This window comes from Vulpes lagopus, chromosome 12, assembly GCF_018345385.1.
Source record: "Vulpes lagopus strain Blue_001 chromosome 12, ASM1834538v1, whole genome shotgun sequence".
Lineage (NCBI taxonomy): Eukaryota > Metazoa > Chordata > Mammalia > Carnivora > Canidae > Vulpes > Vulpes lagopus.
The window spans coordinates 43,296,165-43,308,303 of NC_054835.1; the positions used below are offsets into that span (position 1 = coordinate 43,296,165).

Genomic DNA, 12,139 nt, shown 5'->3' on the forward strand with positions numbered 1-12,139 from the left:
TTAATAATTATAAAGCAAATACCCATGAAACACCACTTGTATCAAGAAAAAGCCCTGCCAGCATCCCAGAAGGCTTCAGTGTGCCCCTTCCAATCACAACACTCTCTCTGATTCCCCAGAAGTAACCATTATCCTGACTTTAATAATTTATTTGCCTTTTTTAATTTTTAAAAAAGATTAATTGATGGGAGAGGGGCAGAGGGAGAGAAAGAATCTCCAGCAGACTCCTGGCTGAGTGTGGAGCCCTATCCCATGACCCTGAGATCATGACCTGAGCCCTGTCAAGACTTGGACACTTAACTGACTGAACCACCCAGGGACCTCTAATTTCCTTGCTTTTTTAAATGTAGTTTTACCTATCATATGTCAGCCATAAGCAACATAATTTAGTTTTGTCGCTTCTTGAACTTTATAGAAATGGAATCACAGGTATTATTTTCTATGTTGCTTCTTTCACTCAATATTATCTTATAAATTCATTATATTGTTGCATGTAGCTGAGGTTGGTTCATTTCAATACCTAGTATTGCATGTCTAGCTACATGTGGCTACTGAATACTTGGGAGTGGCTAGTGTGACTGAGGAGCTGAATTTTTAATTTAATTAATTTTAATTACTTTAACATACAAAGGAAAAAACTGATACTCAACAGTTATTAGAAAATGTTTAAATATGTTTGCAACAATGTAGGTATGTGATATTACTTTTTCAACTGTAATTTTTATGAAATCTAAATACAGATCAAGTATCCTTGATAAAAGACTAGCAATCAAATTGAGATTTCAATGAGTTACTGTGGAAAAAAGAACATAAACTCTCAATAATTTTTATACTGATTACATGTAGAAATGATATTGGATATTTTAAAGACAGTATAAAACATAGACTATCTTAGTAATAATGGGTATAATAATTATATGTCGAAATAATATTTTGGCTATAAGAGCTAAACAAAATATATTAACATTTATGTCATCTCTCTCTTTTTACTTTTAATTTTTAAGTGGCTATCAGAAAATTTGAGATTACTTATGTGGCTTATATGGTTCAAACAAATAGTGTTCCATTTTATGACTATACCACACTTTATTCATTCTACTGTTGGCAGATATCACCCAATAGATATATATATAGAAAAACAGGTTAAAAATCCGGCCCCAGGGGAGCAGTGATCTATAGTTAGGAACCTCTGCCTACAAGGTGTAACCCTCAAGTTGAACCAGACATCTGCAGACCTTACCACATTCATGTTCTAGTATATAAATTCCCAAACACATGCTTCTTAAAAATTAATTTTTTAATTTCAATTCATTTATTAAAAATATGTAATATATATTCACATGGCCCAAAATTCCAAAGGTATATAGTACACAACTCAAAGTTTTTCTCCTACCCTTGTCCTCAGCCCACCCATCCCCCTCCATTCCCTAAAGAAAACAAACGTTATTTATTTCTTGTGAGAATTATTTTCAGTCTTCTTATAAGTTTGGGAAATAAAATCTCCCAGTCAGACACTATCATGGAGAAATGGAAACTACACATAGTATTTAAGAAATTCACAAAATAAAAAACAACTGCCTAGTTCTAGCATTTCTCCCTTACCAATAAGATATCAGACTGAGGGTGGAAATCTACTTTAGAGAGATCATAATCCCTATTTTTAGATTGCTATGATTACTATGTCTTTTATTGTTAATTCAGGAGTCATTTGTGACTTCTCTGCTCAAGTTGCACTAATGATATGACACAAAACTCTCATAAAAACAACAGTTAATTCCTTTGACTGTAATAATTTTTGTCCAAAAACACTTGTGACTACATTGACTTTTTCTACAGATCAATTTTTAAGAAACATAACAGAAAATTAGCAAAGGACAGAAAATTCACTCAAGAAATACAAATGTTCAGTAAACATAGGTATTTAAATTTACAAGTAATCAGAAAACTTCAAATTCACATGGGACCCCTTTTATTCACCCATCAGATCAGCCAAGAAATGGAGAATATCCAGTAGTGGGTGGTATGAGGATGTGAATGCTGTCATGGTCTATGGGTTGGAGTTTAAGTTGGCACAACTTTTTTGAGGGCAATTAAAATTTTACATGTACATAGTCTTTAGTCAAACAATTCCATTTCTAGATATCTATTCTACAGAAATACCTGCCCACATACACAAAGATGCATGGTTGAGGCAGTTCACTACAGCAGCGCATGTGACAAGAAAATGGGACACAGTCTAAACATTCATCAGTAGGAGAATTACTATATACATTCATACTATGGAATATATTACACAGGCATATACATGAATGGGGTAACCCCCTATCTATGTACCAAAAGAAATCTAAGACATAAGATAAAATAATCAAAAGATTCATTTATAAGCATAAGCATAAGCAAAAGAATTAAGTTGTAGGAAGTTACCATTCATGTAAAGACAAAAAACAAAAACAAGGTAAGAAAATCCCAAAACAAACCTATTTTGTTGTCTATAAATATGTATGTAGACAAATGCATGGAAAAAGATCTGGAAGGATATATACTAAATCCAGAGTAGTGGCTATCTCAGTGGTAGGGGATCAGAACACAAAGAAGATGTTCACTTTATCTATTCTTTCATTTTTATATATTGAGGATATCATCATGTATTCCTATATAATGGAAAATAAGTTTAGATTGACTCTAAATTTTAAAATTTAAATTCAATTTAAAAGATAAACATAGAATTGCCATCAATAGAGGTTGATTTGGGATATGGAGGGGGAAATACCTTTCCTCCAAGATACTGACTTCAAAATTCTTGACTAAGAAGGATCTTAGGATGCAGTTTTTTGTATTCATATTTGGAGAAAATATACTCACAATTTCTCAGTCCAACGGTATGGCTTCCATGTATTTTCCTCAATGTAAGATATAGAGTTTCCTTGGAAATTTCTGTGAAGAAACACAGTTCAGATCCTTGACTAGTTAGGAAAAGAAGGAACAGAATAAGTAAAAGAATCATTGGCAACCTTGGGGGAATATGCAAATGCAGAAAATACCAGTTTCTTAATATCCATAGCTATCAGCATCCCAGTTTGCACAAATAAGGAAATGTGGGGCCATTAGTGTAAACAAGCCATCTCCTTAGAACCGGACTTCCTATCTGTCTAATTTCTTGGATAGATAATGCCAGTTAATTACTTTATGAATATAGGTATTTTTCTCCAAATCACCTCTATGTGTCTAAAATGGTTCTCTGTAAATCAATGAGAAAATAATTCAACCGAAAAATGGCAAAAAAAAAAAAAAAGTAGCAAACAAAGGTAAAGAAATCCTATGCCAGGAAACAAAGGTAAAGGAATCCTATGCCAGGAACACCAAAGCTTTGGCCCAGTGACTTCTTTTGAAATCTCTCCAGCTGTTACGAGAAGTTAGAAATGAGAGGAACTAATATGGAGAGATTTCTTAGACATGTTACATAGGGAAAAGCAACAAATCACTGAGAAGGAATAAAAAGTATTACCTGATTAGGGAAAAAATTGCAAAGGAAAGTGATGGGAAGGACAGACACCAAAATGGTAACAGGAGTTTTCGGATGAGGATGAGATTTTCATCAAGGAACCAGGGTACCTAATTGGGAACAATTTATAATTCTTTTCTAAAATGAGTTAATTATGAAGAGTTTAATTGTTCCTTTACATTGTTAAAGGCATTCTTTTTTGCAGAGAGAAATGTGATGCCCCAGCAGAGATGCCTCAGGCTGTCTATAAAGTGTATTTTCTTTTTATTTTTATTAATAAATTTACTTTTTATTGGTCTTCAATTTGCAAGCATATAGAATAACACCCAGTGCGCATCCCTTCAACTGCCCCCATCAGTGCCCATCACCCAGTCACCCCCAGCCCCTGCCCTCCTCTTCTTCCACCACCCCTAGTTCGTTTCCCAGAGTTAGGAGTCTCTTATGTTCTGTCTCCCTTTCTGATATTTCCCACTCATTTTTCCTCCTTTCCCTTTATTCCATTTCACTATCCTTTATATTCCCCAAATGAATGAGACCATATAATGTTTGTCTTTCTCTGATCAACTTATTTCACTCAGCATAGTACCCTCCAGTTCCATCCATGTCGAAGCAAATGGTGGGTATTTGTCGTTTCTAATGGCTGAGGAATATTCCATTGTATACATACAGCACCTCTTCTTTATCCATTCATCTTTGGATGGACACTGAGGCTCCGCCTCCTCAACTATTAGCCATACTGAATGCTCTCAGCCTCATCTAGTCTAAAACCGAGAAGTGGTTCTCACTCCCAGAGAGATTATTACCAGGGAAGCTGCCCCCACACACTCAGGTGCCACATCTCCACCAGCCATTTTTTATAAACGGCAACGGGCACTGAACCCGAACCTTCCCAGAAACGGCCACAGAACCCCTGGCCCAGGTCAGTGGAGCTTGCTTCCAAGAGCTCCCTGTTCCCAGGCCAGCCCTATAAATACTCCCAAAGTCCCCCTGGACCTGCAGTTAGTAGTACCTCTGCCGCCGGGCACTGCCCCCACGCTCAGGCCCCAACTCCCCGCTGGACCAAAGCCTGCAGGTGAGAAGCGACCAAAGCAGACATCCCCCCTCCCACACACTTTGGACCCTTTGTTCGGAGTCCACCTGCAAAAGAAACGTCAACTCTACCGAGGAAAGCAAACACACAAGTACCTGGCGACAGGAGAAGCAGATCCTGGAGCTTCCTGCCTCAGGGGCTGATGGGCGGGTACAGCAGAAAGTGGAGGAGGGAGCGGGGAGCTAAAGACGCCCTGTTGGTATAAGATATGGTCAAAACACGTACACTTTTGTTCCTCAGAGCGCCCGGGCTGGAAGCACCACCAGCGCCCATGCCCTCAGGGAGGCAAAAATAGCGTAGACGTCACTGGTCTGCTTTTACCAGTGGGAACCTACCCTCAGGAGGCCAACGTTACGGGGATGGGGCTGCGGCCAGGCGAGATCAGGAACCCAGAAGCCGGGATCTAGGTGACGCAGACACTGCGAGAGGCGGGCGTTAGGCCAAGCTCCGCTTACGTCGTCGTCGGTGACCTCGCTTAGTGGCCTCACCTCTGCAGGCGGATCTCCCTCTCCCTAGTGCAGTCGCGAGCCTCCCAGATCGCTGCCCAGCTGGCCCTTTGCCAACTCGGGGTCGGGGACGTTGGCCCCGCCCCGCGGCTCCTCCCGCCCCGCCATTGGCTCCGCGGGCCGGGGGCGGGGCCGAGCGCCCAACCGCCGGGATGGCGTCAGGCGCCGCGAGCGCAGTTTCCGGGTGTCGGTGGCGGAGAGGCCGGCGCGTCGGGTCGGAGGCGCAGAGGCTGCAGCGGCCAGGAGCGACCCCCGCCCCCTCCCCGCTCCCTCTGGTGAGTCCGGGGTCAGGGGGGAGGGGCGGCGGGGTGGAGATGCGAACGGGCGGCGGGCGCGGTCCCTGGTCCCAGCCCCCTGGTTCCTTTGCGCCGTCTTGCTTCAGGACCCTTTGCCTTCCCCGTTCCAGCCCCGCACCCTGCCCCCTCGGAGCCGAGCCTTCAGCCCGCACAGCCCCTGCGGACCGCCCCCTCCATCTTCTCCCGACGGGGACCCGCGCCCAGCACGTACCCCCACCCCTCACCTCTGGTGTTGCTGCTGCAGCCACACTCTTGAGCCCTGGTAGTCCAGTTCCAACCCCGAGCGCAGACACATCCTCCTCCGCCCTCTGAAGCATCACGTCCTCACCCCTCAGCCCCTGTGGCAATCCCGGTGCTCCACGCCAACCTCCTCTGAGCCCCACCGCCTTGGCTTTCCCCTTTTCTGACTCAGCTTTCTTATCCCAGTCCCCCAAGGTCTGCTCAGCCCTAACACCCCACCTCCACCCCCCCTTATTCAATGCCTGCCATCCAAGCGGATGCCCTGCTGAGCTCACCCCTTCTTGATAGCTCTGATCTCAGCCCTATCCCAAGTCTTCCATGCATCTTCTTGTCCACACGGACTCAACCCCTCACTTCCCAGCCCACCACATACTTTCTTCCCGCCTCCAGCCATCCTGAGAACACTTCATCTTTGCTAAACTGCGCCAGACTCTTGCCACCCCAGTTCCAACCACCCCAACCCAATCTTCTTAAAATGAGGCCTCCGTGCCCCCATCTCTTCCTCTCAGCTCTGTGCCCATTCTTCCCTTAATGCAGTCCCCATCTGATCTGAAAACTTAGTGCAGTCTCTTGCCAGCCCCACCTGCTGCCCCCAACAGCCAATCCAGGTGCTTTTTCAGAGCCGGGTAGTTACTGAGTAGCTCCATTGGTACAGGGCATCAGATGGTAAGTGTGAAGGAGTAGAGATCTATGTCCCGTGGGTCAGGAGGTTTTCCTGAATGTCTGGTCTCCTGTACCTGTCCTCAAGGATTGTGTTTCTAGCATTCATATTACGTTACTTGTGTTGGCTGCTGCAATGGTACCTCATCATTGTCCGGAAAATGAGGCCTCAGGTTGAGAGAAAGTTATAGCAGGAGAAGGCTCTGAGGAGATCCTACCCTTTCTAGAAAACCTTTTTGGTAATAAAATGGGAATTTACAAAAAAATGGTGGTGATTTAACATAGGCTACCTAAAGAGCAAGGATTTCTCCAAAGCAGAGATAGGTATGACCCATAAGTACATGAAAAGATGCCTGACATCACTAGACATTAGACAAATGCATTCAAAATCACAAGAGACATCTCCACACTCTCTGGGACGCCTCCAATCAAAATGACATAATAGTAAGTGGTGACGTTGTAGAGAAATTAGTACCTTGGCACACTGCTGGCAGGAATGTCAAATGGTACAACCATTATGGGAAGGTATGGCAGTTGCTCAAAAAGTTAAACCTGGAGTCAACACACAACCCAGCAGTTCCACCCCTAGGTATGTACCCAGGAGAACTGAAAACGTCTGTCCACACAAAAACTTGTGTTTGAATGTTCATAGCAGCATTATAGCCAAAAAGTGGAAACAACCCAAATGTCTATTAAATCAATGAATGGGTAAATAAAATGTGGGGTGTCCACACAATGGAATATTATTTGGCAGTAAAGAAGAATGAAGTCCTGTTACGTGCCACAGCATAGACAGGCCTTGGAAACATGCCAAGTGAAAGAAGCCAGATCCAGGAGGCTACACCCTGTATGACTTCACTTAGGCAAACTGTCCAGAATTGGTAAATCCACTAAGATAGAAAGTAGATGAGTGGTTGCTTGGGGTGGGGGGAGAGAGGTACAGGGAGTGACTGCTGATGGGCACAGTGTTTCTTTCTGAGGCAATGAAAATGTTCTAAAATTAGGTAGTGGCTATAGTTTCACAATTCTGTGAATATACCAAAACCATTGAACTGTGTACTCTAAATGAGTGAATTTTATGCTATGTAAATTATGCCTCATTCAAGCTGTTGTAAAAAAAGAACATTGGACTTTTCAGAGAACATGAATCGTTTGGGCAAAAATAAAAATAAAACAGGAAAATATTTATCCATAACTCTATCAGCTAATAATTCCAACCAGTTTTTCTGCATTCCCTTCTAGTCCTTTTCCAAACACTCAGGACATGTTGACATGCTCAGATTATGACTGAACTGCCTTTAAATTTCCAAAGGATTTTATGTATATGTATTTTATAATTTACTTACTCAACAAAAATTCACTGAGTACTTATATGTGCCAGGAACCGTGCCAAGTGTCGAGAACACAAAGATGATTAAAAGACAAGTCCTGCCCTCAAGGTAATGCCCTACAGTGCTGAAGTTCAGGAGGTATTTTTTTTCCATTTAATGGATGAGGACATTAAGCTCAGCGAGGTTTAGTGAAATGTCTGAGGTGACCCAGCTGGTGACACAGAAAGCTGACACTAACCTGGGCCTATGCCAGGTGTTGTATCTTTCTCAGTGTAGACCATGCTCTTGTTTTATTTCTTTCTTTTTTTTTTAAGATTTTATTTATTTATTCATGAGAGACAGTGAGAGAGCCAGAGACATAGGCAGAGAGAGAAGCAGGCTCCATGCAGGGAGCCCGATGTGGGACTCAGTCGCAGGACTCCAGGATCACGCCCTGGGCTGAAGACAGGTGCTCAACCACTGAGCCACCCAGGCGTCGTCCCTATGCTCTTATTTTCATGTTTGAAAACAGCACTTGGTGCCTCTTGACAGAGTCATAGTCATAAAAAGCCTCACCGCTGCCCTAGGTGGATTGCCTGAGCTCCAATAGCTCTAATGGTGATGGAACCAGTACTTAAACACAGGATGTATGGCTATCAATTCACTCAAGTTCAGTTCCTTTTTTTGTTGTTGTTTTTGTTTGAAGTTTAGTTTAATAATATAAAATATAAAATATGTTTGCAAAAAAAAATGCTATCTCTGGATGATATAAGTATGTGATTTTTCCTTTTTTTCTCCATGCATTGTCTTTGTTTTCTATAATTAGCCATGCAAGTTTTGCTCCATGTCTATGTACTGCATAGATGCATACACATTTGTGGGTGTTTGTGTATTTGGCAATAAGCAGTTACATGGCAGGATCTTCTAAAGCCTGTGTTATGTCTGACACTGATAGGTTATCAAGAAGAAGCTAGTGGGATCCGTGAAGGCGTTACAGAAGCAATACGTGTCCTCGGACACAGTGGTCACTAGCAAGGATGGAGATGCCAACACCATGTGCAGTGCCCTTGAGGCCGTATTTATCCACGGCCTGCACGCCAAGCACATCCGAGCTGAGACTGGAGGGAAAAGGAAGAAAAGCGCCCACCAGAAGCCTCTTCCTCAGCCTGTCTTCTGGCCCCTCCTGAAAGCTGTCACCCACAAGTGAGATCAGCTGGGGACCTGTGGGTGGGGGAGGAACTTCAGAGTGTGGGACTTGGGGCTCTCCTTGTCCAGCGGCATGGGAAAGCAACAGAGACACTCTGTGTTCTAGAACGGAGACAGGGGCGGTAGGGGTTTTGTTAGACTAAGCCTCAGGAGCCCCTCCGCCCTCAGCAATGGCTAGGGGGTGCTTCAAGCCCATGTCTGGTCACCTTTAGCAAGAGCCACCTCTGTACCACAGTGTAGCAAACTTCAGTCGTTGCAACAGAGAATGTGTGGTCCACTAAGCCTAGAACCTTTACCATGTGGCCCTTTTACAAAAGAAGTTTGCTGACCCTGCCTTAGAATGTTTCAACAGCTATATTATACTCAGGACAAGGTATGGCATTTTTTATAAAAAGTGGAATCCAGAGTATCTGAATATTGACCCTAGGACGCTTGCCTCTGTGGCCCTGCTGCTAAGTGCCTGGGCTGTGGAGCAAGTAGCTGGCACTGTTCCTCCCGGGGCTACTAAACTTCTAACTCTACAAAGTTGTTTCTTCATCTTTAAAATGGAGACTCCCTCATAGGACAGTCTGAGAATCCAATCAGATGCCGGGGAGTGCACTGCACACATAACACTGTCTGGTAGACCCCTGAAGCGGCTTCTGAGCACTGAGCACATGACATAGAACTTTTGAACATCAAACGGGAGAATTTGTTTATTTTATTTATTTTTAAAATATTTTATTTATTTATTTATGGGAGACACAGAGAGAGGCAGAGACGTAGGGAGAAGCAGGCACCCTGCAGGGAGCCTGCTGTGGGACTCAATGTCAAGACCCTGGGATCATGCCCTAAGCTGAAGGCAGACGCTCAACCACTGAGCCACCCAGGCACCTCTAAGTGGGAGAATTTAGATAGAACATACTGGAAAGGAGCAATCTCTACCTATCCACTGGGCTGGTGGCGTGATTTGGGTTCATTCACCTGTTGGAGTCCTCGTTCTCCCTCCTTCCTCCCATAGGCCAGCCATGTGTCTTTGTCATGTGTCTGGCTTTTATCTTTCATGAGTCTTGTGATTGGAAAATTCCAGCTGCAGGTCACTGAATCAGTGACTGTCCACCCTGGGTGGGAAGTGTTGTCCTGGGCGTGATGGGAAAACTCGAGGGAAGAGGGTCAGGATGTACAGACCAGTGCTGGGCAGTGGTGTGAGGAAGCAGCAATCACTGAACACATGCAAATGAACAAATACTCATCCAGCACCATCCCTCTGAGAGCTGGGCTCGAAGTTGGTCTTTGCGTATCCCCAGACACCAGCTCTTCTTAGAGGGTATGTCTTAAGGGTAAAGAGTGTCATCAACATTTAAGAGTTCACTTAATTTTATTATATTTGTGACTTAAAATTAGGCATATATACCATGTGCTTATACCTCTTACAACCTTAAAATCACGACATCTACAAATTAAACATAAAGTATAAAACACATAACATTCCAAATGAGATGTATTAATTTAATGTTTTCTGGAAATCAAATTGCAGTTTGCTTTGTGAATAGAGGATTGATGCCCTGAATGGCTTCTTTTGTGTTGGTTGGGTCTGAATTACCTCGACCACTGAGTAGCAGGACTCCAGTCCAAAGGTTAGGAATGTGGAGTCAGAAGATGGCAGAAGAGTAGGGTCCCCAAGTCACCTGTCCCCACCAAATTACCTAGATAACCTTCAAATCATCCTGAAAATCTACGAATTCGGCCTGAGATTTAAAGAGAGAACAGCTGGAATGCTACAATGAGAAGAGTGCAGGCTTCTATCAAGGTAGGAAGACGGGTGGGGGTGGGGGTAAGAAATAAAGAAACAAAAGGCATCCAAGGGGGAGGAGCCTTGCGAGGAGCCAGGCTAAGGCTGGGGAGAGTGTCCCCAGGACTGGAGAGCCCCGCCTGGAGAAGCAGGAGCTTCATCAATCTTCCCTGAGGTGAAGGCGCTTGCAGGGAGTTAGAGCAGGACCTCAGGAGGGGCGGGGATGCCCTCAGGCTCCTCAGGACACTAACAGCACCTGTGCACCGGGGAGAGTGCCATACCCCCAAGGTTGAGCTCCCTAAAGGGCTGCAGCGCAGGCAAGCACGGCGGGGCCTGGGAGCAGCTTGGAGGGGCTCAGGCGGCAGCTCCGCGTGGAGGGGGCTGTGTGGCCCTGGGAGCAGCTGGGAGGAGCTCTGGAGGAGGCTCCGTGCAGAGGGGGCTGCACGGCCCCGGGAGCAGCTCCGGGGAGGCTCAGGCAGCGGCTCCACGGAGAGGAGCTGCGCAGCCGGGAGCGGAATCCAACAGCGCAGGCCCGGGAGCACAGGGCGCCAGGGACACAGCCCAGGATCCGACCCCCCCCCCCCCCCCCCCCCGAGACAGGCAGAGGCCAGGAGGGCACAGGACAGCAAGGACACTCCTGCCCCAAGCTGAGCAGATCAGCGGCCCCGCCCCCGGAGCATCCAGGCCCTGCAGACTGAGAGCTCCATAGTGACTGCCGGAGCTGAATCCAGGGCTCCAGAGCTGGTCGCCAACACACCGGTAGTTCCTCCTGGGGCCTCAGGGGGTAAACAACCCCCACTGAGCCTCACAGTGGCCACCCCGGACAAGCAGCTTAAACATCTTTCACTGAGCCCTGCACCAGGCAGGGGGCTGAGCAACTCCCCCAAGTGCTAACACCTGAAAATCACAGCAGGCCTCTCCCCCTGAAGACCAGCTAGACAGGGGAAAAACAAATTATGGACCAAGCAGCACTGGAAAGTTCCAGGGGAAGTCGAGGGACTTACAGTATACAGAATCAGAGGATACTCTCCCTTGTTTTGTTGTTGTTGTTGTTGTTGTTTGTTTTTTTGTTTTATTTTTGTTTTTGTTTTGATTTCTGTTTGCTTTCCCAGCCCCCCTCTTTTTTTATCTTTACCTTTTTTCTTTTTTTCTTCCTTTTTCTTATCTCTTTTATCTTCTTTTTTTTTCCTCCTTTCTCTTCTCTCTTTTTCTTCTTTTCCCAATACAACTTGTTTTTCGCCACTCTGCACTGAGCAAAATGACTAGAAGGAAAACCTCACCTCAAAAGAAAGAATCAGAAACCGTCTTCTCTCCCACAGAGTTACAAAATTTGGATTATAATTCAATGTCAGAAAGCCAATTCAGAAACACTATTATAAAGCTACTGGTGGCTCTTGAAAAAAGCATAAAGGACTCAAGAGACTTCGTGACTGCAGAATTTAGATCTAAATAGGCAGAAATTAAAAACCAATTGAATGAGATGCAATCCAAACTAGAGGTCCTAAGGACCAGGGTTAACGAGGTGGAAGAATGAGTGAGTGACAGAGAAGACAAGTTG

At 44.8% G+C, this 12,139-nt stretch overlaps 1 protein-coding gene and 1 long non-coding RNA gene across 3 annotated transcripts; one reads left to right on the forward strand and one right to left on the reverse strand.

The window, feature by feature from the left end:
- Positions 1-32: 32 nt before the first annotated feature.
- On the reverse strand, positions 33-5,152 carry LOC121473666. The gene is made up of 3 exons (XR_005983194.1): positions 4,928-5,152; positions 4,688-4,785; positions 33-2,934 (listed from the first exon to the last, which is right to left on the reverse strand). It is a non-coding gene; the product is annotated as an uncharacterized LOC121473666 (long non-coding RNA).
- A 92-nt stretch (positions 5,153-5,244) lies between these two features.
- LOC121473663 (pleckstrin homology domain-containing family M member 1-like) lies at positions 5,245-10,569 on the forward strand. 2 transcript variants are annotated; one of them, XM_041726227.1, is made up of 3 exons: positions 5,245-5,373; positions 8,560-8,808; positions 10,396-10,569. In XM_041726227.1, the coding sequence occupies exons 1-3, from the start codon at positions 5,251-5,253 to the stop codon at positions 10,402-10,404; spliced, it is 381 nt and encodes a 126-aa protein (XP_041582161.1). In that variant the 5' UTR covers positions 5,245-5,250; the 3' UTR covers positions 10,405-10,569. The 2 variants fall into 2 exon arrangements, with proteins under 2 accessions (XP_041582161.1, XP_041582162.1); XM_041726228.1 differs by lacking the exon at positions 10,396-10,569 and having other exon boundaries at positions 8,560-10,359.
- The last annotated feature ends 1,570 nt before the right edge of the window (positions 10,570-12,139 follow it).